The sequence below is a fragment of the Cygnus olor genome, chromosome 7 (assembly GCF_009769625.2).
Source record: "Cygnus olor isolate bCygOlo1 chromosome 7, bCygOlo1.pri.v2, whole genome shotgun sequence".
NCBI lineage: Eukaryota > Metazoa > Chordata > Aves > Anseriformes > Anatidae > Cygnus > Cygnus olor.
This window is the reverse complement of record NC_049175.1, coordinates 10,639,889-10,667,202: the sequence shown is the minus strand read 5'-3', so window position 1 is coordinate 10,667,202 and position 27,314 is coordinate 10,639,889. Positions and strand designations below refer to the sequence as shown.

Below are 27,314 nucleotides of genomic sequence, written 5' to 3'. Positions count from 1 at the left end.
TCCTGTGTATGCTGGTTTGTTGCTTTGGAGCAGGAGTGTGCTTTTGTAGCATCTCTCAGATGTCACCGTGTCTTGCTGCTGCTTGGGTTGTCGATTTTTCTTTCCCCCTGTATGCCACTGAACAGGGGCCTTGCGCACTACAGATCGTGTGAGAGTTGCTTTCCTAAAAGCAGGAATAAACAGTCATCAGATGAAATATTCCAAAGTAACGAGGTTAGTGACAAAAACATAACATGGGATCCAGCTTTCAACCATAATTACATGTGACACCCCCATCAGCAGGAAGATGTAGGGGCTGCAAGCTCCGAGCTTGGGAACAGTGCAGGGAAGATTGGCTTCTCCTGGGAAGGGAGGCACAGGGGAGGTTATTTTTAGCGCTTGGAAAAAGAAAGCTCGAATTTAAGCACTCTTTGCTTCGATCCCCTTATTCTGGGAGAGATCAGAGGGAAAAAGAGGTGGCGTGCGAAGAAAAGCGAAACGGGGCTGCGAAGGCAGCGGGATGGGGCAGCGGAGGCCGTGCCCCCCGCCGCCCCCGGCCCGCCCCGACCCCGGGCTGCCGAGCGCCCGGTGGCAGCCGGCAGAGCCCCCCCGTCTCGGCTCCGTTGTCGCGGCGGTATTTATAGCGCAGGCACTTTCCACCCGTACCCGAGAAAACAACCGGTGTGTATGTGTGTGTATAAAAAGCCACGAGCGAGCTGCGGTCGCGGGCTGCCGAGAAAGTGAGCGGGGTCCGGCGGGGCGGCCCCGGGCCCTCCCTCCGCGGCTTTCCGAGCCCCGGGCGCACCGGAACGAGGCCTTTTTAGGGCAGGCGGGGCGGGGCCGGATCCTCGCCTTTTTAGGCCAAGGGCCCCGCCACCGGAATCCCCCCCCGGGCGGCGGCGGGCGGCGGGGCGCTGGCGGCGGCCCCCGGGGGGCCGAGCGGGGCCGAGCGGGGCCGGGGCCGGGGCCGCCCCCGCGGGGCGCGCGGGGCGCGGCGGGGCCGGGGCGGGCGCGGGGTGGCGGGGCCGCACGCGGGGGCCCACGTGACCGCCGGGCCCCGTTCCCCAGTCCTTATATGGGCAGTGACGTCCCGGGCATTGAGGGGGCCCCCATAAATAGTTACCGCCAGACTTGTCCTCCAGCGCGAGCGGCGGCGGGAGCGCGGCTCTCCCGGGGCACCGCCGCGCCGCGACGGGGCGGCCGCCCGCCCGCCCGCACATGCCCGCTCCGCGCCGGCTCCGCGCCGTTCCCCCGCGCCGGTAGCGGGAGGCAGGGGAGAGTCCCGGCCCCCGGCGCCCCCCGTCCCCGCCCCGAGCGCCCGCCGCCGGCCGGGAGCGCCGCTCCCCGCGCCGCCCGCCGCCCCCATGATGACCGCCAAGGCGGCGGACAAGATCCCGGTGACCCTCGGCGGGTTCGTGCACCAGCTCCCCGAGGGCATTTACCCCGCGGATGACATCTCCGCCGCGCTGCCAACTTCGGTCGCGATCTTCCCCAATGCCGACCTGGCGGGGCCGTTCGACCAGATGAGCGGGGTGGCTGCAGGTAAGCGGGGCCCGCGCAGGTGCGGGCCGGGCCGCCCGAGGGGAGCGGCGGGCCCCGGGAGCCCGGGGAGGCGTCGGCGGCGGGCGGGGGCCGGACCGGGCCGGCGGCCGCGGCCCCCCGGGGCTCGCCCGGCGCCCCTCGCGACCGCGCCGCCTCCGCGCCCGGCTCGGGGGCGAAGTCGGGGCCGGCGGGGCGCAGCCCCCGCAGCCGGAGCGCGACATGTGCGCGCCGCAGCCCCGCAGCCCCTAGCCCGCCCGGCCGGCGGCCGGGGCGGGCGGCGGGGCGCGGGGCTGACCGGCGCCTTGCCCCCCTAGACGGCATGATCAACGTGGACATGGGCGACAAGAGGGCCCTGGACCTGCCCTACGGCGGCGGCTTCGCGCCCGGCGCCCCGGCCTCCCGTAACCAGACCTTCACCTACATGGGCAAATTCTCCATCGACCCGCAGTACCCCGGCGCCGGCTGCTACCCCGAGGGCATCATCAACATCGTGAGCGCGGGCATCCTGCAGGGGGTCAGCGCGCCCTCCTCCGCCGCCTCCTCCGCCTCCTCCGCCGCCTCCTCCGCCTCCTCCTCGGCCACCGCCGCCTCCGCCGCCTCCGCCTCCCCCAACCCGCTGGCCGGGGCCCTGGGCTGCACCATGGCGCAGGGCCAGCCGGCCGACCTGGAGCACCTCTACTCGCCGCCGCCGCCGCCCTACTCGGGCTGCGGCGAGCTGTACCCGCAGGACCCCTCCTCGGCCTTCCTGCCCGCCGCCGGCGGCGGGGCGCTGCCGTTCCCCCCGCCGCCCTCCTACCCCTCCCCGAAGGCGGCGGCGGCCGACGGCGGGCTCTTCACCATGATCCCCGAGTACGGCGGCTTCTTCCCGCCGCCCCAGTGCCAGCGGGAGCTGCACGCCGGCCCCGACCGCAAGCCCTTCCCCTGCCCACTCGACTCGCTCCGCGTCCCGCCGCCCCTCACGCCGCTCTCCACCATCCGCAACTTCACCATGGGGGCGCCCCCGGCGGGCGCCGCCCCCGGCAGCGCCCCCGGCGGCGCCCCCGGCCCCGGCGGCGGCGGCCCCGGCCCCGGCGGGGGAGCGGAGGGCGCCCGGCTGCCCGGCGGCGCCTACAGCCCGCACCACCTGCCGCTGCGGCCCATCCTGCGGCCCCGCAAGTACCCCAACCGGCCCAGCAAGACGCCGGTGCACGAGCGGCCCTACCCCTGCCCCGCAGAGGGCTGCGACCGCCGCTTCTCCCGCTCCGACGAGCTCACCCGCCACATCCGCATCCACACGGGCCACAAGCCCTTCCAGTGCCGCATCTGCATGCGCAACTTCAGCCGCAGCGACCACCTCACCACCCACATCCGCACGCACACCGGCGAGAAGCCCTTCGCCTGCGACTTCTGCGGCAGGAAGTTCGCCCGCTCCGACGAGAGGAAGCGGCACACCAAGATCCACCTGCGCCAGAAGGAGCGCAAGGGAGCGGGAGCCGCCGGGGCCGGGGCCGGGGCCGGGTGTCCGCAGCCCGGCGGTGGGAGCGGGGCCGCCCTGGCCCCCTGCGCGGCGCGGACGCGGACGCCCTGAGGGCGCGGGGCGCGCAGGAGCCAGCGCGGAGCCGCCGCCGCCCAGCGCGGCGGGGCGCGGGGCCCGGCGGGACGCGACGAGCACCCGGCGGCGCCGCGGGGGGCTCCCCGGGCCGGGCCGAGCCGAGCCGGGCCGCGTCGGGCCGGGCCGGGCCGGGGGGTGTACATAGGGGCTGCGGCGGGAGGATGGATGCATGCAGTGCCGTCGTGGTGAGGTGTCCTTGGTGCCTTGTGTGGTGTAGAGCCCGGTCCCCCGGCTGCATGCGGCGGGGTGCCTTACCGAGCCGCTCCGACGACAGCGGCGACGCTGAGACCGGAAAGTTTTCCCTCCCTGGTTTTAGTATGGCTGTACATTTCTGCCTATTAATATTGGGATTTTTTTTTTTTTTAGAGACTATATTTTTGTACGCACTGGTTTGTTTTTGTTTTTTTTTTTTTCTTTTCGGTGACTTAAAAGTGTTCCGTTTGTAGTAGGACTCCGCACGGGATGTAAATACTCGCGCTGGAGCCGCCGCCCGGCGTCCGGGCTGCGGAGCGCGGCAGCTAACACGAGTGATGCACAACCACTAACGGGAGCTCGCGGGAGAGGGGGGCTCTCCCCGGCCGCTCTGTAAATAAACTTTTCGACAGGAGGGTCGGTGCTTACAACGTTTCTAAGAGAAGACAAATAAATCTCTTAATTATGCTAACTTGACACCTTTCTTTCCGTAGCTCCCCGGTGCCCGGGTCCCGCCGGACCCCTGCGGACCGGGGCTGCCGGGGGGCTGCGGGGCTGCGATGTTGTGGGGCTGCGATGCTGTGGGGCTGCGGGGCCGTCGGGGCGCTGCCGTGCGCTCCGCCTCCTCTCGGAAAAGCGGAGGCTCCGGCCCCGGCGCGCAAACAAGCGCTGCCGGCCGCGGGGATTTCCCTGCGAGACGCGAGCCGGGCTAATATTAACCGGGGAGCGGGGTGGGTTTTTTTGACTCACTCTCTGTTTTGTTCCGCGGCTGCCACCAGCCCGGGGCGGGCTCCCCGAGGGAGCGGCGGCTCCCGGCGGCGCGGGGCTGCGCGGCGGGGCCGGGGGCGGCGTTGCTCGCCCCCGCGGGGCCGGGCTTTTCCTCGGGCAGCGGCCCGGCCGCGTTTCGTGCGCGTTTTCGTCTTGCCTTTTTTTCCCTGTTTGCTCGTTAACCTTTCTGTAAGTTCTCGTTGAAGGTGCTGGCCCGCCCGGGGCTCGGCACCGACGTCCCGGCCGCCCCCAGCCCCGGCCCGGCGGCGCCCTCCTGCTCTGCCCGAAGCCCCCGGAGCCGGCGCTGGCTCCTGGAGCGTGGCAGAGGCTGAAGCGAAGGGGGCCGGGCACGGCGCGGCCCGGAGGAGCTAAGGAGCGGGGCCAGCTCCCTGCGGGAGACGCGGCCTCCTCGGTGGGCACCGGCACCAGCGGGCCGTGGTACCGGGAGTCGGCCGGGGATGCCGGGCCCCCGGCTGGGCGCAGCCGGGCCGCGGCCGCAGCAACTCCCTCCCCGCAGGCTCCCGGCTGCCCCGCGCACGGTGCGAGGCTCCGACCGACCGACGGCAGCCGTGCTGCGAGGCTAAGCCCCGGTCGGCAGCAAAACACCCAGCTCGGACGCGAGATGAGAAAGGAATCCGCCAGCAACCGGCTACGGCAAGCAAACCGTGCGTCGTGGGATGGTACTGGCGGTGCTGAACCCGTGCCTTTGCTCTCCGGAACAACTAGCTTCGCAACACCGCGTGGATTTGTCTGCGGGGCGACGGTGGGAGACCTGGTCCGAGCACTCAGATTTAGGCATTGCCTTTCGAAGAGAGGCCAAACGCGCTGTCTGGACTGTTCTGCAGAAGAAAGTTGCGCTCTTCACCACATTTGGTTCAAGACTGTCATACTTGTGAAGGAAAGTAATGACTGGTCAGTGGTGAGATATCCTGTATTTATTCTGTAATTCAGCAATAACAGTGATTTTGCTGTTGTGAAAACACAATAATCAGTTTGCAGAGAGAAGGAACAGCGTTACAGACTCAAACCTTCTGCTTACAGATATCCAGAACATATGAAGTAAGTTTCAATCACTGAGTAAGCAAGAAGTTACACAGAGGCTTTTCTTTAATGCATCTCAGGTTTTCTTTGCTATTTTCCCTGGCACTATGACTTTAATACTTTGATGCTAACACCTTTATTAAAAAAAAAAAAAGATTTTGCCATGACTGTTAACAGCATTCTGCAGTGTAAGGGACCATGCTGTCCTCTATGGAAAGATGCATTAAAGTCCTAACCCATTAAACATCTCGACTAGATTTTACACATGGAAAAGACTTTTTTTTTTTAAAAAAAAAAAAAAGAAAAAAAAAGAGAGAGACCTAAGGGGGAGGATAGAGCAGACAAGATCCAAAATCGAAATAGTCTGTCGCAGTTTGTTTTTCCAGTACAGCTGTTTGCATGCAGCACGCTATCTTCTTTGTGGGCTTCTGAAAAGGGATGATGGTCTTCAGTAGCATCGGAGCGAATGAGAAACACAGGCTGTGCCATACTGAGACACTGCATTATAGTTAATGACTACGTTCGATAGAGAATTGTTGCACATTAACTAATGCTAAGCTGCAGGGGAATTCCAGGAAAAACAGGTAAGCCAGCTGCAGAAATATCAGACACTTTAAAGTGCTGTAAGAATAAATGGAAGTTGCCTGAAATAATTTCCACCGATTTCTCCTTGCAAAAGAATACGTGCATGCATAATGCTGACTGCATTTTATGTTCATTCTTCAGCAGTCCCTCTCCCCTTCCCCCCAAAAAAAGTTAAAAAACCAATGCCATCACTTAAAAATTCACACATACAAGCAACTGCAGAGGAAAAACAAGTCTGCTTTTATAAATACACAAAGAAAAATGAAAGCCAGTTGTGGAACAGTTTCTGGAGCAGGTTGGTACATCACTTAGGAAGTTGGTTAAGTCGTGGTTTTTTATTCAAATTCCCACATCGTGACCGCGAGGGTGAAGGCTGCCCCGGCTGGGCTTTGTGGTACGAAGCGTGCTTTAGGATAAACAGGCACAAGACCATTCCCTGCAGTATAAACGGAGCATGTCACCTATAGAAAAAGTTTCTCCCCTGTTAGAAAGATCGCATCCCCTGTCGAGGACAAACTGGATCTCAAGGCTGCTTACACCATAGCAAGGCAAAATTCACCGTGTGTCTTCTACGCTATGTTTATTTAAAAGCCTTATGAAAAAGTAATCTTTATAAATAGTATAAAGATGGAAACCGCAAGGCTTCCAAAGCCCAAAGTGTTCACTTGTCCATATAAAAACACAGACCACATTTTAGAGAGAAGGTATCAGGTCAAATCTTATCTCAACCTAGGGTATGCATACTGCTGGATATGTAGGTTATTTGCAAAAAAGTAATGTCTCTAGTGTTCCATGAAGCACGTGTTCCATGAGGCAACAGTGGATAGTCTGTTTTTTCTAAAGATGCCCATAGTTTCCGCTACCCTCGGCCACTGCCGTATGAGAACTTCCAAGCAAGGTTAATTAGCAGCTGACTAGTCTTCTCCTGGCTGAAGAAAATATGCATAGAAATGCTCTGTAATTTCAGTTGTAACAGATGGATCTTACACATAACACTTAAACAAACTGCTAAAAAGTAATTCTGAACCTGACATTGTCCCTTAGGAAGGGGAGTTCACTTAACCACAACCCCGGGAACCACTGGTGCTCAGGGAGCATTTCCTGCCTCAAGAGTTGTTCTGGTTTGTGTTTTTTTTTTTTTTTTTTGGCTAGTTCAGTCCAACTCTTACTGAAACTCATTCTGGAGTCCCCAACAGCCGAGCAGCGAGCAGCCCCGCCACCTGTGGGCAGCAGGCCCGCGGGGATACCGGGGCAGCTCCGAGAAGGACTCTTATTGCATTTACTCCCCGCCGGAGTCCGGTCCCCCTTTTACTGAAGCGTGGCCCCAGCTATTTACACGGGGCGCTGGATTATTTCTCCCCAAACACTCAGTCGAGCAGGAACGTGACCGCGCGACTCTTCCATCATTTCACATCAGTCGCAGGGAAATAAATAGGCTGCGCCGCCTTCCTGCCCCCGCTGTGAGCGGGGCAGGGCCGTGAGGCGATGAGGCGACGGGGCTCTTCGCCCCGCAGCCCCCCCATGCCGCACCCACTCGGGAGGGACCCGCGGGGGGCTCGGCGCCCTCGGGCCTCAGCGCGGTGCCCGCGGGCCGGCCGCAGGGGGGGCGGCCGCGGGGTCCCCTAAGGGCCCGGCCCGCGCTGCGCCGGGGGGCGGCGCCAACGGTCCCCACGCTCCTAACGGTCCCAACCGTCCCAACGGCCCCGGGGGTCCCGGGGGCCGGCGCGGCCGCCTCAGGGGCAGACGCGGGGCCCCGGGTAGGGCTCGCCCCCGCACCAGAAGTCGGCGGCCGGCGGCGTCTCGAGCAGCCAGACCTCCCGCGGCAGCTCGGTGCCGGGCGGCGGCCCCTCCAGCAGGCGGTAGTAGTGGCAGTCCCGGCCGTGCTCGGGGTCGTAGGGCGGCGCCAGGATGTCGAGGAAGGCGGCGGGCCCCTCCACCGCGTCGATCTGGTGCAGGTTGTCGCTGTGCGGCGACAGCAGGCAGGGCGGCGAGGCGGGCGTGTAGTGCTGCCGGGAGCGCAGCAGGGCGCGCAGGCACGGCCCCGGGCCGGCGGCGGCGGCGGGCGGCGGCGAGGGGGCGGCGGCGGCGGCGGCGGCGGCGGCGGCGGGCATCGCGTCCATGCAGGCGATGCGCAGCGTGCCGTAGAGCACCTTGAGCATGCCGTTCATCCCCGGGTGGTCGTGCAGCGGGATGCAGGCGCCGCTCCGCAGCAGGAACACGCCCATGCTGAAGCTCTCCGTCTCGCAGATGTGCATGTAGCTGACGGGCGGCACCACGCCGGCACGCGGGCACCCCGCGCCCGCCGCGCCCGCCACCGGCGCCGGCCCCCTCGGGGCCAAGTGCAAGTCCTCGGCGCGCACCTCGTCCAGCAGCTGCTGCAGCCGGTGCAGGTTCTCCCCGAAGGCCGGCCCCGCCGGGCTGCGGAACGTGATGCGCGCCTGCCGCGCCACCCGCTGGATCAGGGAGGCCATGTTGTCCCGGGGCATGGCGGTGCCCGTCCCCGTCCCCGTCCCCGTCCCCGTCCCCGTCCCCGCCGCGCCCGGCCGCGGCAGACGGGCCCCGTCGCTTCCTCCCGCGGCCGCCCCGCCGCGCAGGCGCGCCCCCGCCGCCGTGCACCACGGGGCTCGTAGTCCTGCCCGCGCCGCCCCGCTCCCGCCGCGCCGCCCCGCGCCGCCCCGCCGCGCCCCGCGCCCCCGCCGCTCCTCAGCGTGCCGCGGGGACCCGCCCGGGGCCGGCGGCGGGGCGGGCGGCGGCGCGGAGCTGGGCCCGGCGGGCGGCGGGGCGGGGAGCAGGACTACGAGTCCCGGCGGCCCCCGGCAGAGGTGAGCGGCCGCCGCTGGGGGCTGCGCGTCGAGGGGCGAGGGGCGGTGGGGCCGGGCAGGGCCGGCGGCGGGACCGCCCGCGGCAGCCATCTTAGGGCGCTGGGGGGGCTCCGCTGCGGGGGAGAGGCCCCGACGGCCTCGTCCTCGTCCCGGGCCGGCCGGGCAGGGCCGCGGGAGCTCCCGGCACCTCCGTGCACCGCTGGCTGGCGCCGTGCCCTGCCCGCCGGCGGCGTGGAAGCGGCTGTTAATAAAAAGAGCTGTCCCCCGTGGCGGGGGTTGTCCCCCGTGGGGCCGTGAGAAGGTGCCGCGAGGAGCTGGGGCTGGTCTGTAATTAAGCACGGAGCGCGGTGGCACGCGTTAAGCACCATGACCACATAACGGGCTGTGCTTTGTTGATAGTTGCGTGTTGATAGTTGCTTTGGACCAGCAAATGCCTGTCACAGCCAAGACGTTTTGTCAAATTCATCTGATCTGAACTAACTTTCTGACAGCGCCGCTCCTGCTAGAGTCTCGGCTCAGTGTCTTCCAGAACAGCAAGCGGTGTGTTTTCTGATCGTCGCTTTTGCGTTTGGCTGTATCTGAATTAAATTGTCTTTAACCACAGATGAACATCGAGCAAGCACATGGAGTTCCAAATGCTGATCCTCAGAGAATCCACGTGTGACAGAAAGGACGGATGATCTTTTGACCGAGTTCCAGCACGGTGGAGTCTGCGTGTGGTAGTTTCAGGCCGATGTACAAAAAGGGTACAGCATTTGTTCTGCTGGGGCATTACACACAACCTTTTATTTTCTGCTTGTGTATCAGTGGCTGGCAATGCTTGTATTACCTTCTTAACTATTCACATGACTACATGTAGCAGATCATGCCCAGAAAATACAGTGATTCTTGAAGTCAGAAATTAAACCATTAATATTGGGATTTATTAAACAAAATTAGTCTCTCATCACAAGAATATACAGGCTTATACCACCTTGAGTTCAGTTATTTATGCAGCTGTTCAGCACTTAAGTACTCTTGTAGTCTGGGCCCAGCTGGTTATGACTCTGAAAAAGAGCTGAATGATGATTCCGCTTTGGGTAGGACTCCAGTGGCTACAGATCACCAAGTTCAATAATTTCATGTAAAGATGAGGTAAACCAGTGTATTTTCTTGGTTAAAGGCAAACTAAAGTCTTAAGATGTGCATTAAACTTAAGAAAGATGCATGTGGAATGTTCTTGCATATAATGCAGGCTTCTGATGGCCTAGCGAAAGATGAAATAATGATACTTTAAACATAGATCAGTGATTTGAAACCCTCTTCCCTAACTTACTTTGTGTCTTCTATAAATGTTTGGTGCACAGATTGCAAATTTAGGTCATGGCATAATTGCTTCCTCTTCATAGAGGAGGATGCTCATTTGAGTTGCTAGTTTTGAGCTCCACCCGAATCTATAAGCATTGTGATATTCAGCTGTTTCATGTTCAGACAAAGGTATTTTTAAATAATTTCAACCCCCCAATGCCAGCGTTGGAAGCACAGGATGAAGATCAGGAGAATATTTCTATATCTGGCAGGATATTTGGGATAAGGGGGCAGACATCTGTATCTTGAAGTGAGAGGCAGAGTTGGGCTTCCGTGGCGTGTGACTGTATGGGAGTGAACTGCTGAGGATGGCGACAGCCTCTCCACTGCTGCATTCATTGGCAAGTGGAATTATGACGGAAACCAAGAGATTTGGAAGTCTCCATGTTTAGTCTGCTCTTCTAATTGAGCCCTCTCTGCAGGGCCAGTCAATTTCAGTATGGAGGTATGGATTGGAATTTTTGGCAGTTATTAGGGTAACGATAAATTATTTCTGATTGCTAGAATGCTTACTTTTGAACACACTGGTTCTTTTCCTGTGCAGCACAAAAGTAAACCGTTTTGTGGAAACAGAAACGCTTGGTGTTGGTAGGATATTGTGTGCTTTTGTAACATGCCATTGTAGGCAAGACCAGCATGGAAAAACAGCACCCTGAGTTCTGATCTCAGCCTGATCTTAACTTGCTGGGTTATACTAGGTGAATTACTTGACCCTTTAGTACTTACTGCTCTGTAAACTGTGAATCCCACGTCCTGTGTACAAGGTTGTTTATTAAAATTTAAAAAGATCTTAAGAACATCTTTATGTGAACATCCCCAGTGCCATTTTACATTGGTGATGAGCTTTATGTTTTGCATAACTGATCACCTTACAGTCCCCAATGTTTTTAACTACTGTATTGGTTTCCATTTCTAACAGATACAGACAAAAATATGTCCTTGGCACTTAATGTTCCAGTTAAATGTTATATCACACCCACATTTTTAAGTGCAGTAATATATATAAGAAAAAAAAAAACACACTTAAAAGCAAGCTGTCCAACCAACTAACAATTAAATTGACATTTTTTTTCTTTCTTTTTTTTTTTTTTTTTGGACAGGTATATCCTTAACCAACATCTACCATCTTGAATGTATGGGAAGGAAAAAACAACAGCGTAGTCGGCTTTTCTGGGCTTTGAGACTGCTTTGTGTCGGTGATGCAATGACCAAAGTTCAGCCCAGTGATTTTGCGATAAAACCAGTATGAGTGAGGTCAGAGTCAGGCTACAGTTTTGGTCTCTTGCTGCATTTGTTGTTTTTTTCCCCCTCACACAGAGTGTGTTGAGAACTGTTAACAGCTATTTTCTTTCCATCCCCTCTCCACTACTAAGTTCCTCTCCTTCTTTCTACCTGAACTCTTCTGTGGAACTGACAATTTTTTAGCTTCTTGCTTCTCTGTTACTTTTATGTATTACAGTTTTCCCCGAAGTTTGTGAAATACCACAAGCTCATTTTCACTTTCTTCTAGGGGTTGCTTCCCAGATCCTCTTAATTTGTTTTGAGAATTTAGAATTGCCTGTAATCATTGGGTAAACCAACAGTCTTGAACGGACAGCAATGACGACCGCCTACTTCGAAGGTCAGTTGTTAGCTGTAATTTAATGTTGTGCCATGATGCTGCATTATTTCACAAGGTGTAGAACTTGGACAGGCAGTGCAGAAACCATCTTCTGTTATAATGTTGCCTGCCTCTGCAGAGGTATATTTACATAGAAGGAAAAATAAGACTGTGTCAAAGAACATCCTTTTTGCACTGTTGATGCCACCAGTTCTGCAAAGGTATGTGTTTCTTTATTTTTATAGCTACCACCAATCAAAGAGAGAGATACCAATGCTAGCCAAACGTGATTCAGATGAGAACAAGGCTAAAAAGAAAGAAGACAAACATGTCTGTAGTATTTGCTGTCTCTTCAGTAATGGTTTACGTAAAAGAAAGTTGGTTATCAATTATTCATCAGAGAATTTTTATATATCAGTAGAAACACAGAGGAGTGCTAGATATAACTGTACTGAAATCAAAAGGGGAATTATGTTCATATATATACCAAACTTCAAGCAGATCTATGTAACGTTAAGACTCCCACCCACCTTTACCATTTCTTTACTGACACATATCCTGTATTCCATTAACCATGTAATTCACCCTTTGTTGCAACTCTTCATTTGTTGCAGCCTCTCAGTTAAATGCACTACTTCTATATAAAGCACATCATTAACGAGTTTTATTGACAGTTTGCTACTGAACAGCCTAGAGCAGGAGTTGGAGTGACTCAGAGTAGGAAAGGCTGTGCAGCGTACAACTCCCTGTGCATGAATTTGCAGAGATAATGAACCTCATCCTGCTCTTCTGAGCTTAGTTCCACTGATTTTGTGGTTTCCACTGGTGCAAATCAGATCTGTGCTGGTGTCTCTGACTACACCCAGGTTAGATTGTGGCGATGGGTACTGTGAGTTAGTCATGGCCTTATTCCTTCTGAACTCTCTGACTGTCTAGGACCAATCCCGCATATGAGGAAGGAGACATTTACCAGTGTAGTTAGAAACTGTTTTCCCTTCAGGTGCTCTCTTGTTGGCATTTAGTTTGCATGAAGACATCTCTGGCCAGAGCTGCTTGTGTGGTGGCACTGACCCGCTGCAGCTGTGGAGCTGCAGGATACTTTTGCCAGTTGTATGCAGCCGTGACAACAAGGAGAGAGAGGGGGGAAAATCCACCAGTGGCTGTGGAAAGAGTTATCGTATGCCATTTCTAAGTTCCATGCATGTGTTGGGTCTGTCTGGGATGGAGTCACCTTTCCCTGCAGCAGCCCACACAGTGCTGTGCTCTGCACTCGTAGCTGGAACAGCACTGGTATCTCTCCAGTGTTGTGTCTATTGCTGCATAGTGCTGGCACAGCATCAGGACTCCCTCCAAGCCCCCAAGAGCCAGCAGGCTGGGGGTGGGCAAGTGATGGGGGGGGGACATCGCCAGGGCAGCTGACCTAAACCAACCAAAGGGATATTCCATAACACCTGATGTCACACTCAGCGATAAAAAGGGGGGCTCTCGTGGGGAAGGGGGCTGTCCTCCCAAACAACCGTTATGCGTTTTGAGGCCCTGAGTCCCAGGACGTGGCCGAACATCGCTTGTTGATGGAAAGTAGAGAATAACTTTTTTTTTTCCTTTCTCTCTGCACTTCCGCGTTGCCTTGTTTTTTTTTGTGTTTCTTTTTTTTCCCATTCCCTTTCCCTTTAATTAAATCATTCTCATCTCAAACCTCGAGCTCTTTGTGTTGTATTTTCTCCCCCTTCCTCTTTGAGGCGGGGGGAGTGAGAGAGCAGTTGTGGTGGAGCTCGGCTACCCACTCGAGTAAAACCACCACAATGCATCTTTAATGTTCTTTAAAGATAATCTAATCATATAACTTGGGATAAATATGACTTCTAAGTCTAAAACTTAAAAATATATCCAAAGAATATTGTTGAAGTGTCCATGATACCGGGTGCTCAGGAATGGGCAGGAATGTAAAAAGACTTTTTTTGATAGTTACTTAGATTAAAGAAACCCACAGCTCAATTTGCAGGTGTAATTCTGAGTCCAGAAGGAGCTGTATCATCGCTCTTATTACTGGCATAACTTTCAAAACAAAATATTGACAGAAGGTGCATAGATACTAGGTTATGAAGAATGTAATTAGAAACAAATGGGAATCACTTAAGATTTTATATTGTATTGGTTAAACTAAAAATGTAGAGAACACCGTAATTTGGACTATCGCTTTTAGTCTTTTGACTGACAGAAATGGGCAGAAAAGGCAGCTAAAAATGAGGTGTGTTTGCTCATTTCTTTCTTGCTTATTTTTATATCTGGTTGTATTAAAATAATTTTGTAATTATTTTACATAAACACATTCAAAAGCAGCAAAATGCATGGGTTATGTATCGTTTTATTGATATAAGTTAATTTAAATGCTGTTTAAACTTGTTGGGAAAGTTGAAATCTGTTTTCCTGAGATATTTGATACAGAATGAAAGTCATACTTGGCTGTAGTCCTGACACTTCGTTAGCATGAGGGGCTTATCCTATCTGGAAGATCCTGATCTTGAGTTTGGGCCGTGAAGCGTGGTTGCATTGCTCACAGAGAAGTGGAGCACCAGCATGCGCCCTGTTGTGGCAGATAGCGAGCGTGGGGTCCTGCGTCACACCTGAGTGCTGCTCCTGGCACACTGGGGAGGGAGGAACCGCGCGGTGCTCGCTGCCACCAGCCCTGTACAGTTCCACAGCTCCGAGCAGGGCCTCTCCACCATTTCTGAAACCACATCCTGTAGATCCATTGAATTCTTTCACCATCACCGGCTGCCAGACCCATAAGGCCCCCCCGGCTGTTGTTACATCAGTGCCAAACTGCACTTCGTGTTTTTTCTCTGTGACTTTTTCGGAGAATCCCGAGGGTCCTGTTTGGTTGCTCAGTCAGAGAGCGGAGGGTGGGAGAAAGCTTGCAAGGTCATCTCTGTTTGGAAGCAGCTCCCTTGGCCTTCAGCCCTCCCCTCAGCAGCTGACTTTCAAATGGCAAGAGAAGGTTTTGTTCATATGACCCAGGGGAAAGGCCCATTCCGCGGACAGAGACGCTGAAGTCTTGTCATCCGGCAGTAACGAGGAAAGCTTCTTTGCAAGGAAAGCCTTGTGTTCCTCAGTCCGTGTCTGTTCCTCCCATTATCACTTACTGCAGTGCCATGTTTACTTTTGCCTGCTTTGAGATAATGTGCATTATTTAAGCACTTTTGTATTAGTGCAGGGTGTGATTCTGTGCTGTTGGAGACTGAGTTTGAAGTAGATAATTTACCAACTCTGGGGTCCCGGAGGGTACTAGGTGTGGGTCTGCCATTGCTTGTGATACCTGAGGTAATCACTGGCCAACTTTTAGGCACGGTTACTAGCAAGGACTAAAGTTATCCTATTTCTGTGGCTTAAAGGGTTACTGCAGTGCAGCTGAGTCACTGTAACCTGTTTGGTGCTCAACCATAGCCTTCCCTCCCTGCCAAAAATGCTTTAGCACAGACTATCTTTAAGCTAAGCCCTTCTATTTCACAATCACAGGGTGAGGACTGGGTACGGTCATCACACAGGTGATAAGCAGTAACGCATGAAGCCACAGTAACTTGATCGCCCTTGCTTGTACATCTGGTCTGTAACACACTACTTTGAGTCTCTTCTCAGTGTGAGAGGGAAATTTTTTGTTTCTTATGTGATTTCAGGATCAAATCTATCCCAGTGAAGATCTCTACAGGGTTAATCAATTGTGCTAAATTTAAGAAGGAAAGAATAAGTCACATCTGGGGAATAGCCAAGGAACATTTTTCTATTTTAAATAAATAATAGGTATATTTTTTTCATGGAAAGCCTTAGTGTTCAGTAGAAAAAGAGATGAGTCGTAAATTGTAGTAGGTAAGGTATTTAGTGGGATAGGGAAATTTCTTTCAATGTTTTTTAGGATTTTGGTGTGTTTAGGTTAATCAGTCAGTTTTCACTTTAGCTTTATGCCTGTTGGTTACATACCACTTCTGCTCTGTGCTGCCATAGCATTTGTGTATCTTCATGTGACTGAGGGAAAAAAAATGTTGCCAGTGTATAAAGGGAAATTAGTTCAGATATTTAGTACCTAGATTTCACTTTTGCATTTCACAGCATGGTAGCAAATGTGTGTCAGATTTTTCTTAGAAAATTAGGGTGCATTCCAGCAGAAACTTATGCATAGACGTAGCTTCTCCTGAAAAATAGCTGTCACTATTCCCCATAGCTAAGTGTTTGGAGTTTGCAGGATCAGGGTCTACCAAGCCTCACATCTTTCTTACGGTTCTTTTTTTTTTCTTTCTTTCTCTTCCTGGAAAACAAAACTCTCTCTCGTGTCTCCATGTTAACATGACTGGAAATTGAACGTAGGGGGATCTAGCATGTGATTACTCTTTTTAGACAGGATTTTCTTCATAGCTGAATTGGACCAAGTCCTTTTTCTCCCAAACCAGATGGTAAGTGATTCAGTACTTTTAGCAGTAGAAAAATGATTTGTTTTCTTTCCCCAGTAGTTGGTGTGAATGTACTTTTCTTTATCTATTTACATATTATGTAAACACACTTTACCAGCATTTATGTACATAGTTTACAGTCCTAATCCTGCAAAGAGTCCTGTATAGGCAAGGCCTTGCACATACCAGGAGTTGACATTGCTTATAGAGAGCTGTTTGCGTGGAACTCAAGGCAGCGTTGTAACTGTATTTGTATTTTTATGTATACACTAAAATTTATGACTGTATGAGGATGCAAACAGAGCCATAAGCCCACAAAAAGTTGAGTAACCGTGCACTTTACTTTTTTCACCTAACAAAGGCTTTGAGGATGCCCTTGATCTCTTCTGTCTTCCTGTGGTAGGTTGTAGTTCTTGTGACTCCCAAGTTAAAGCTAAAAGCTTTGGCCTTATTATAGAATGTTAGGGTGAATTCCTCCTGGTGTGCAGGGGTAATAAGGGCCTCATTCACATACCTTTTGGACTTAGCTTCTACTAATGCTCCTAGGGGGGGCTCAGCACAGAGTGTCTTCTATCCTGCTGCTCCTGCCTGAAGGCAGAAAAGCAACACTGGGAAGGAATTCCATTAATGGTGAGACATATTTGAGGGTGTATTAAAAATCTCATTTTACATACATACCTGATTTCTCAAGGTCCATGTTTGTGCGTGTATATGCATACTGTTAAAACTGAATGCTAAATGCGGGGCAATTTCTTTTTTTGTGCTGGATAGAGCATGTGTGTAAACCGTATATATGTCACGTCTGCGTATGGATATTTGAGGCAGAACAGAAGGATCTGAAGCTGATCGCATACTGTAGGGAAATGGTGTGTTACAGTGTCAAGGTGCTGATTCTTTATACAAGCAGGTACAAGTGAGGTTGCCCAAGCAGCCTGATGCCTGTCCTTTCCAAGCAGATAAGAGTTGTTTTTGTAAGTTTGATGTGCTTTTACCCTAGCTTTGTCTGAGAATTACAATGTTGAATTCAGAGTCATGCTGCTGCTCTACTGAGATGACAATTCTCCACTTCAAAAATAGCGGCCAGTTTCTCTGTTTACGAATCTGTCTGTACAGAGTTGGAATGTGATTATCCAATTCTCCTGGTTCTCACCTCATCTACACTCACTTCAGTTGAGTCACTTGGGGTTCATGCATGGAGAAGCCCTTACCTTGTTTTCCAGGTTTACCTGAGAGCTAAAACACAGATCTTAACATCTCCCACTTGAAAAATGTGACATTCTTCCACTTCCATGAATTATAGTAGGGGAAGAAAAAAGACATATGAATTTGCATCGGGAGTATCATGCTGTGACTTATCACGTTTTTCTCCTTAATTAGATTATCATTTAGTGGAAGGGTGGCAGAAGAGGACCCTTGGTGTTTTTTTTTGACAGGCATCAGTAACCAAGTTGGGGTGATTTAGTGTCTCACAATGTGTAATAGCTTACTTTTCCCTTTATGCAACGGGAAGCATTTGCGGGAGTTTGCCTCTTGAACTACGTGGCTGTTGATATGGTTATGCAAGGTGGCAGAAAATGTGCACCTGCAGAAGTCCTGCTGGGTGCTGCTGCGTGGGGTGGCCTCTGAATCCCCCTGAGGTCAGGCGGGGTGCCGGGAGGAACATGGGCTTGTTTGGCCAGCATTGTCTATGTTTCATTTGACCAGCATCGGTGGTTTCATTTGACCAGCATTGGCTATGTTTCGAGCACTGAGGGCTGCAACTCTTGACACACCTCATCCCAGTCATGAACAGTCTCATGTCTTTATAGCTGGGAATTGCTTTATTACGGTACCAGAGAGAAATAAGGGCACCAAGTAATGGGTATGAATTTGTAAACACTGTACCTGTAAAGGAGCAAAACAGTAACTCTTGCCCCAGCTGCCGTGGGCGCTCAGGGGAGTGCTGTTAGGATTTCTGTTCTTCAGACTGTTGCTGTGCGTGCTCTTGTGCACATTGTGTTTGCCTCCTTACTGGCAGCAGGGCTCTTGCTGCTTGGTGGGATCTTCCTGGAGTGCCTCTGCACCGAGCCACCTGTCCTTTGCTAGCAATGTTGCACAGGGCACGCCACCACACCTGGGAGTGTGGCAGTGATCATGACGTGTGTAGTAAGTGAATATAGTCCAGGAGAACTAAGCTGGGTGATCTGGTCAGTCAGGGTGCCTTCAGCAGTGAGGCTGTGAAGAAATGGGGTCAGAGACCAGTTACCTGTTACCTCCTGTGAGCCCCAGTGAGTGCATGTCGTGGAGAAAACTTGGCTCAAAGCTTTGAGGACTAAGTAGTTGCTGGAAGCTCTAGGTTACTCAGGACATAAGCATATATTTACAAGCACTGGAAGTACTGAAGAGTGTTTCTTCTGGTTTCAGTTAATAATAGGGCACGTTGTGTACAGTTTGTGTGCTGGATAGGTTCATTTTATTGTCTGTAAATACACTGTAGAAACAATTTTGTCTTTTGTTCAGTGTTACCCAGCTGGTGTGTTTCTTGTAAATTAAATGAAGTAAGGGGAATAAGTAGCCTGCTCTGGTCTGTATGGGAAACAAGAAGCATCTAAAATAAGGGCCTCGGAGGGACTCGTGTAACTCCCCAGGAGTTAGAAGGGCTGAGCAAGGAGACAGCGTGTGCCACAGAGCACAAAATCTCCAGTCCACCTGTGCTGCAGACAGGGCAAGTCGCTGCTGAGGGCAGTTACCTGTGTGAAGAAGCAGCCTGATCGAGTTCTGCCCTCCCGTGTGTGGTACAGAGCTCGGCAGCTCCCTGCTCGCAGTGCAAGCGTTGTGGTTTAGCACTAGGGCAAAGGAGAGCAGAGCCTGGCCAACTGATAATAGCTTTTTGTGTTTGAGACTGAAAGGAGGGATTAAGAATAAAGTGGCTGTGTGTGCAAATAATTGTGTAAGTGTGACTCCTAAGTGACTTATAAAAGGCAAATTCATTATTTAATTGTTAGAAATACAAACTGTTTGGCACAAATCTTCGGGTTTGGCTGAGCTGTACTTGACCCATGAGAGAGCAAAGGTGATTTTAAGTCCTGGGATCCAAGGGGCCAGTCTGTGATGTAACTAATGTAAGCCAGAGTCATTGCATTAGCTGCTTTGTAATTGCAGATTTTTATTTTGTGTACAGAACCAGTTGATTCATTATCTCTTGTTTCCATTATCTAATCTCGATCTTTATGTGTGAACCTGAGCTATTTTACTTCAAGGGTGGCATATGACTAGAATGAAAGAAAGGTTTGATAAGAACAAATTGCCTGTAATGTAACCAAAATGATAGAATTGGTTAAATCTGTGTGCAGAATCTGAAAACTTCATGAGAAGCACAAGTTGAAAATGACCTTTCTTCTGTTCCACTCTATGCCCTTTGTTTCTTGCAGTATTTTGCCCTTGGAACAGGGACAGTTTGGATCCTAGAACTTAAAAGAAGATTGCAAGCAATCATGTTTCTGTAGCTTAACACTTCGTCACTCCTCAACTAAGCTTTAGGAACCAGTTGTAGGGACTCTGCTGTCACGTCCTGCAGTGAAATGATACCTGTTAGCTTATTCCATCTTCGTGTTGTTAAATTCTACAACTGTGGTAATCTCACCGCAAGTTATCAGCTGTCCTTGTGCCTAGAATTGTGTTCATCCCATTCTCTGTGAGCAGAGAACATATTTCCTGAGGCCAATATTTAAAAATGCTTTCACCTTTCAAAGAGCCTCCAGAATTTGATGAAGTTAATTTTATTTGTGCAAGCTTTTTTTCCCTTCCTTCTTTTTTTTTTTGATCTTTCTATCATGTCAAACTGACAGCTGGTTTAAATCCAGATGATGTGGAGAGATGTTGAATTTTGTTGGCACATGAATGTGAGCCCAGAGTGAATGGGGTATTTATGGAAATACTTCCTGGCAGAAGTTGTACTGTCTGAGAATCAGAAACTTGCATCCAGTTGACATCACTGGAAGATGCACATGCAAAGTGAAAGTACTATGTGGCCTTTAGGCTTCTGTTCCTGTGGTGCATGAGGTTTGATATTACACAGAAGATTGAACCATTCACTTTTCTGGGTAACTGAGATAAAATGGTTATCTCTGATCAATTTCTGTCTGCTCTGTCTGGGGTATCCCTCCATGACTTTAAGAAAGTGCTGTGTATGTGCAACAGGGAGACTATTGGAATGGAAACCCTAATACAGGAGTGATTAATTGATGATACTTGATAATTTTTTAAAAGATGAGCACCATAATTGCTGCTTATCTAGATCATAGTGATAACTTGAAGGAATATGTTCACTAAAGTGAAATGTTCTCTAAAGTGCTTGCTAACAGGTTACTTACACTTGTCTGCTCCAAACACAGTACCTATTTTCCTAAGCCAAACTGGAAATTAAGTTTTCTTACTTAAGTATACCAAAAGTTACTGTGAGTATAGTGGGACTGCATTGATGTTAAATGAGTGTCACCAGTGGAAAATCAGGCCCAATGCTTTTTTCTGTGTTTGGCAAAAGGAAGGGGCATTTCCATTTTCCATTGCTGATTGAGTTCCCCTATGATCTTGTCTAACATACAGGAACACTGAAACTGTATCAAGAATGTATTCTCCCTTGTGCCCTACCACACAGAAAAATCACGCAATCAAGTTCCCCATTTGAGTGTGTGAGGAGAAGCATATTTCCTGTCTCCTCCCTTTGACTGCTTCGTCCTTCTAGATTTGGGCTCTCTGGGACAGAGCTGTCTGCCACCGCGCGCGAGGCTGTGAGTGCTGCTGTACTGGAGAGAGCCAGCTCTCGTTGCAGTCTGCTCCTTGGGTGTTTCTTCGAGGGCTGAGTTAGAAGGCTGGTGGGTGGCTTGCTTACTTCTCTAGGGGAAGCCAGTGCAGCGAGTGGGCTGTGTGAGGAGTTCTGCTTCATTCTGCCTGGCACTGAGCGTGACTGGATACATCAGAAATCCCAGAGCTGCTCAGATCTGAGCCCTGTCTGCACACTTATACAGCACTGGTCTCCAGGGAGCTGGGGCTACAACACTGGAGGATACAAGTTGAATTACCACGCCAGTCCCTGGCGGGGGGTTAGGAGCAATGGCAGAATAAATACTTACAACTTGCTTTCATGTTGCATTGTGCTGGACTTGTTCTTTGGTGCCATGAGTTGTACCCGGTGATCCTTGTGGTTCCCTCCCATCTTGGGATATTCTGTGATGCAATGATTCCCTTCTCCAGTGCTGCTTCGATTTCATCCTAAAGCCTTCATTTGACATTAGCCTCTTGTGGGTTGCTGGCCAGCAGGTCTGTGTAGCAGCAGGCCCACCAGTCTTCCTGCAGGGAGTTAAAGGAGTTTTTGGAGAAATTGAGTGATTCCCGAAATCCACCACTTTCTTCTCTGGCGATTCCCTGAATTTGAACTGGCCCTGGTGTCTGGGACAGCTGGGCAGCAGGTTAGGGAGGAAAGCAGCACTGGTGTTAGTGTGTTTCACGTGCTTGGGGCTGCTGATGTTAGGTGCTGTAAGCAAAAGTTTTATGAGAAGAGGGTTGTGGGTGAGGGAGAATCATTGCTATCAGGTGAACTAGGGGGTAGCACTTTGCCATCTTAGCACACAGGACAGGCTGAGGAGAAGGAATGATTGACAGAACAAAAAGTCTTCTTAGTCTGGGCAATGTGAGCTTGTCACAGTAGTTAAATAGCTGCAAGCCTACTGCTGCGTGCTTCTCAAGGGGCAGGTCATTCATTACAAGGCACGGCAGAGTGCAGCATGCTTAGGGCTTTGAGGTGCTGACAAGCTGATACCACCCAGAATAACTGCGGAGAGCATGGTCATGGCCCACACGAGATACAGTTTTACAAACTGAAAAAGTCACAGCCTGCCACCCTTGAAGACAACACGCAGCATACGTACCGAAACCTAACACTGCCTTGCTTTCTGCCTCCACAGCAGCTGCATACACGTGTTCAGCCCCAGGCATCTGGGAATGGCCTAACTGTGATGGGTAGAGCAGCGGGCTGGAGAGAGATACTGCTAAGGCATGTAGATCCCTGGCAAGACAGAGCCCATGTGAGGATGTGGAGGCAATATTGTGAGTCGGAGAGATTGCAGGACTGAGTTAGGTAAGAGAATGCAAGAACACACTCATAGGGCCACTTAGTGGAGAGCAAGAAAGGGTTTTACTGTTTGTGGCTTGAGGGATGGGGCAAGGAGTGATGGCTCAGCTTGGGAAGGTAGAGGAGAATCTGGCTGGGCTGCGGTAATCTTAAAACATACCCAGAGTTTGCAATTTATCCCGGACCAGATTGGAAATGTTAAATATTTTTCAGCAGTGCTTACAAGCATCTGACAGTCACGGTGTTGGCTGTCCAACTCGCTACCCAGAGCACTGACAATTTGTCCCCTCTCGTTTGTCATATGCACCTGCAGATTTAATACTTCTCTTTTGGAGAATGCAGCATTTTTCTGTCCTGTGAAACAATGCCTCTCTTCTGCCATTCCATTGGAGATGTGTTGCGATGATATCAATTCCTAGCAAGGGGTTGGTGAATCACTTTGTTGGTGTTCATGAATCACTTCTTCGCTATCAGTTTCTGCACTGGTCTTAATATAGTTTCCAAAGGCAAAAATCATCATTGCAGAGACCTCCTACTTTTTGTTAGAGACAATACTTGGCTTATCTCATTGCCTGACTTAGCAAGCCCAAGCTCCCAGCATGCTGCAAAAGAGCTCTCCCAAATCTGTTCCTGCAGCTGAAGTTATTGCCACCCGTCCAGTTGCTTTCCACCCCTGCAGAGACAGGATTGCTCACAGCAGAGCAGGGAGAGGGAGCATATACGTTTGTCTCAGAGGCTCAGGTGGCAAGCCTGATACTTGGTTTAAAGCTACCTTCCCTCCTCACTTAAATGGCTGGACTTTTCACTAGAGTGCTTAAATCCGAGGTACTTGCTCAGTTTTATTGCTCTGCCATGGGTCTGATAACCTCTGCACGGGAGCAGAAGCACTCTGAACTGCCACAGGTAGGTGTGCTAAGGCTCTTCTGCTCGACACTTGGTCAAGAGCCTCCTATATTTTATTGCCTACCTAGGCAGTGTAACTGATTGTTCATCTTCTCCATCAACTTTGTGGTGTAAAGTAGGCAGGAAGCTGGAGGAAGCAGGTCCCTCAAATTCCTTTGTCTAAGGGAAGAACAGGCTGTGTGGTTCTGTCGAGGGAACGTCAGTGGTCTTTGACACCCGTCTTGTAATGCATTGGCACAGGGCTTTTTTCTAGGGGAAAAGGAGTTGTGCGCGGTGTGAACTTAATGTTGTAAGGGTAAAGGTTTATTCTCGGCACAGCCTGAGGCTGCTTTAAGTAGTCCTTATGACACCACTAATATTTTGGCAACCACAAGGCCAGGGAACTGCACAGGCAGCTTGGATGAGCCTCTGCCCATTGCCTCATGTGATGGGGCAAGCATGCCTCAGACGCAAAGACCTAACTGATCTCTCTGATCCAGCACAGCGTGCTCTGGCAACTCTGCTGCTGCCTTTGGAGGGTGTTTTCCCACTGTTTTGCCTTGACCATTGTGATTTGCCATTTCTCTGTAATACGTTACACGTTGTCAGCTGGTATTTGTAACATTCCCCAGCAGAATTTTAAAATGAAAATTCCTCTGTGCAGGTCAGCATGCCATGCGGGACACGGCCTGCGTGTGGGCAGCATCTGACAGATTCCTGTCACTGTTACCCAGCAGGCTTGTCAGAAACCAGAGCACCTGCCTGCGGACTGCACTAGCACAGCATTACCAGCCAAAGTGGGAAGCATCAACGGTGTTGGTAGCTGTATGTGTTTGTGTTCATAGTCCTTCCCTGCTATGCTGGACGCGTTATGAATGTCTGCATGGATAGTTACATGTGTTAGGATAATGGTACCAGATACCATTCAGTGCTGAGCAGCCCACGTGTAATTATTGTAACATAAAAGCAGCTCAGAATATTGCTTAAGAGTTTTTCAGTTATCAGTGACTTTTCTACACATAGGCAGATAAGGAGGGAACCTGGCTGAAAGATTGCTCACTCCAGAATTAGTGCCAAGGATCAGATCTTTCTGACCCCATCGCTAGGAAGATCTGTTCCCACATTCGTAGTGTGCCTGTGTGCTGGAGATTTTTCTGTTTCATTTATCATTTGTGATGGATGAAGTCACTTGAAATCTGTTTTTTATACCAAAAGGTTATTTGGCTTTTTCTGCCTGCATTGCAGCTGTTAGTGTGTTTCATGTGTGTTATTAGCACTCTGTAGCAGAATGCCATTTTGTGCCCAATAGGGATTAACAAAATAGCCATTGCTTCACCCTTTCTCTAAGCTTGCCTGCAGTTCAAGCTGCTTAATTTTCCATGTGGTCTGGTGTCAGCCTCCCATTGTAAATTATCCGCCCTTGCGACCACAGGCTGATTTTTCTAACTCCGTTCAATGGAGCTACTGATGAGTAAGGTTTAACAAGTCAAGTTAATGTTAGGAGAATACCTGTGAGTATTTCATAGTTGCATAATTTGTACTTATTTGGTAAATTTTGTAGGGCTGCTTGGTTCCCTCAAAATACATGACCGTGGAAATCAGTTGATTTGAATGCAACCTTTTTTTCATCTGCAGTCCCTGGAGGATTCTAATTGCAGTGTTGCCTTGTGACTGTGCTGAATTAAGAAACAGAGCTGAGCTGAAGTTCCCAGACCAAGAGATGTGATGGCTACTTTTTTATGCTTTTTCATCTAAACAATATCCAGCAATGTCTAAGTCTTTTTGCATTGTGTAAGTTCAGTGCTTTTGAAAAAAAAATGCTATTTTTTAAAAACCTATTACAATTTAAGAAAATAATGAGTCCTCTTCCCCCTCATTTGCTCACTTTCTCCTTCTGTATGTTTAATATTGTTAACTGAACATATTTGAAAACTTTCAAATAATGTGCCATTTTATAGACAAAGGAAGGAAAAACCCAACAACCTTATACTCTGCCTGTAGGAGCGTCAGTCAAAGTTTGGCAATTTTTGCAAATGTAATATGTAGTCCATCAGCTAAGGAGAAAAGGGGAGTGAAGTTACAGATGCTAAATAAAGACAGGATGAGATTATTCAAAAAGGCAGGAGGAAGGATTTGGAGCAGAGGATGGAGGATACTTGGTAAGAAAGACCCAACGATAAGGGTCAGCTTTGCTCCCATTGAATCTGAATGTTATCCCAAAATTACTGAGGTGTGACATCCAAAGCCTTCTCAGGGAGAAAGCTTAGCCCAGAGGGCAGCATGGGATAAGGCTCAAAGCACGGACAAGAAAAGGAGACGTGTGAGAAACACGGACTGAAAGAACAAGAAAAGTAGATGGAGTGAGTGTGTGAGTAGGGAGGAGAAAAAGGAGAGGGGGAAGTGGGAGCAGCATGGGATAAGGCTTTGTAAAAGTGAACGGGGGTCTTGAGCACAATCAAATAGAGTTTTCCCTAAAAGTATCAGTGGTCTTAAGGCCAGCTTAAGAGTTGGAATTCAATCAGAAAGCAGAGTGAATTACAGCAATTCTGCTGTGTGTTAGGTTGGTATTTGGAGTTTCAAGCTTTGTTTTACCTCTGGACTCCTTGATCTTGCACAGTCCCATCAGAGTAGTTGTGAGCAACGGAGGTTTCAGGGTAAGTTCCTATCCTTGAACAGCTGCGCTGGTCACGTGCAGTTTTAGTAAAGGCTGTCCCCAGGGTGAAGGTAGGCTGGTGGAGCTAGCAGCTGTTCAGTTCTCCTAAGAGATGTATCCTCTTCCAAACCTCACAGGAATAGCCATGCAAAGTGATTTTCAGTGGCTTTTAGGAAAGCAACACTGAACGTGCCATAGATATGACCAGGTAGCATTTTTCCCTGTCTGTGCACTGACACTGTGTCTGCAGAGCTCTGTTTGATAAAAATCTGGGGCAGCTGAAGGACAGGCAGGCTATTCTGGTGCTGGAGAAGGTGGAGGTGTTCCTCTGCTACATGGGGAAATACTGGTGCATGCTGAAACTTTTATTAAAAAGACTACTGATTAGAAGATGTAAATGTGATGCTTTAAAAAAAAAGTGACTCACAAATAGAGGCAAAACTAGTAATGAGCTGAACAATTAGCTTATCTTTTACCTTTCTAGATACTCAAACAGCTACAGATTCATCTACAATTTAAAATTAGTCTAGAAGAGGTTAAAGCATTGATTTGAGGCCATTACACTCTTCCTGATTGGTTTATGATATTTTCCTAGGGGACGAGTGCCTTTCTTCAAATTATCTTAACCTTCACTTTATTATCATTACTGGTCAAGTTAATTTTTATCTCTGTCAGAGATCACAAACCCTCCACAAATCTGATTGTATTTTCTTACATGTTTTTATCTATCGAAAGGTGAAGATGCATTAAAAAAATAAATGAACTTTGATGGCAGTTTGTTGCAGTGAGGAATCACAAACAGATTTTCAGTACAGCAAGTTTCTGTAAAAGTTTAGCGATGTACATGAGTCTGTACAACATATCTGAAATTCTGTATGTACTTTCAGGTTTGCTTTTGTTCCACGTGTGTCTTTTCCTCTTTCTTCCCAGTTATCATTTTGAAAATGTTGGAGGAACCACGGCTGAGTGTTCTCCTGCTCCCACCCATGCTTTGGGATGCGAAAGAATAACATGAGCACATAAAGGCCTCCACTTCCTCTTGGCTGCAACTGGACCATTTTATTAGGCAATGCACTGAGCCTGTGATCAGTCTGAGAGCAGCTGATGATGAGCAGCGCCAGGATACGGTACTGGGCTGCTGATCAATTTTGCATCTTTCAGAAGACTTGAAAAATTAGCATCACTCTCATAAGCCACAGTCTCACCATGAGGACATTAGGGCAGCCACATCTGTACAAAATACCTTCACCAGCAATCTTTCACCCTCTGACAAATCTTTTCTTCTTGAAGGTAACTGTGGGTGGTCTTCCTTTGTCTAATTTCTGTAAATTCAGTACATCACTTTCTAGTTATGCAGCTGATACTCGTGTTTATGTGAATGGCCATTTAAAAAAGGAAAGATCAGATGTTTGTTGTTTCATTTCAACATAAATCAAACTTTGTATTCACATAGCAATTCTAGTTTAGCCCCAGGAATAGCTTTAGTATTGCTAAGTGTCTGGAGAGTATTGACTACAGAGACATGGTTTTAAGCAGGCTGTAATAGTTTCTACAGCTGCTAACAGTTCCTAGAAGAAAGGCAGTATTATTCATCGGTGTTTAAAATGTGCATGACTTGCATTGCACAGAAGTCAGATTGGGAGAATGTCAGAATTTTTTTTCTGAGATTCTGCCAGGAAAGTCTTCAATAACTGGAGAAATTCTTTTCACTGGTGAAATCAACATGCAGCACATTGTGTTATTATAATTGCTTATAGCTCA

The 27,314-nt window shown here is 50.3% G+C and overlaps 2 protein-coding genes and 1 long non-coding RNA gene across 20 annotated transcripts in view; 2 read left to right on the top strand and 1 right to left on the bottom strand.

The window, feature by feature from the left end:
- Window positions 1-1,237: 1,237 nt before the first annotated feature.
- Window positions 1,238-3,088, top strand: EGR2 (early growth response 2). The gene is made up of 2 exons (XM_040564107.1): window positions 1,238-1,521; window positions 1,836-3,088. Exons 1-2 carry the CDS (start codon window positions 1,344-1,346, stop codon window positions 3,086-3,088), a joined length of 1,431 nt encoding a protein of 476 aa, XP_040420041.1. The 5' UTR covers window positions 1,238-1,343.
- A 1,904-nt stretch (window positions 3,089-4,992) lies between these two features.
- ADO (2-aminoethanethiol dioxygenase) lies at window positions 4,993-15,443 on the bottom strand. The gene is made up of 3 exons (XM_040563571.1): window positions 15,439-15,443; window positions 10,549-10,551; window positions 4,993-8,263 (listed from the first exon to the last, which is right to left on the bottom strand). The coding sequence occupies exon 3, from the start codon at window positions 8,182-8,184 to the stop codon at window positions 7,432-7,434; it is 753 nt and encodes a 250-aa protein (XP_040419505.1). The 5' UTR covers window positions 8,185-8,263; window positions 10,549-10,551; window positions 15,439-15,443; the 3' UTR covers window positions 4,993-7,431.
- Window positions 8,396-27,314, top strand: part of LOC121073045 — a 77,995-nt gene continuing 59,076 nt past the window's right edge. For 14 of the 18 annotated variants that reach the window (XR_005821484.1, XR_005821480.1, XR_005821494.1 and 11 more), the window contains exons 1-5: window positions 8,574-9,266; window positions 10,968-11,121; window positions 11,378-11,488; window positions 24,536-24,691; window positions 26,484-26,843. This is a non-coding gene — a long non-coding RNA (uncharacterized LOC121073045). Of the gene's footprint in view, window positions 8,521-8,573; window positions 9,267-10,967; window positions 11,122-11,377; window positions 11,489-24,535; window positions 24,692-26,483; window positions 26,844-27,314 lie in introns of those variants that run through there. The other 4 variants (XR_005821490.1, XR_005821491.1, XR_005821482.1 and 1 more) reach the window with 4 other exon arrangements.

Coding starts and splice junctions, on each gene's coding strand:
- EGR2 (XM_040564107.1), top strand. CDS start 1,344: ATGATGACCGCCAAGGCGGCGGACAAGATCCCGGTGACCCTCGGCGGG. Junction 1,522..1,835: donor GATGAGCGGGGTGGCTGCAG/GTAAGCGGGGCC, acceptor TTGCCCCCCTAG/ACGGCATGATCAACGTGGAC.
- ADO (XM_040563571.1), bottom strand. CDS start 8,184: ATGCCCCGGGACAACATGGCCTCCCTGATCCAGCGGGTGGCGCGGCAG.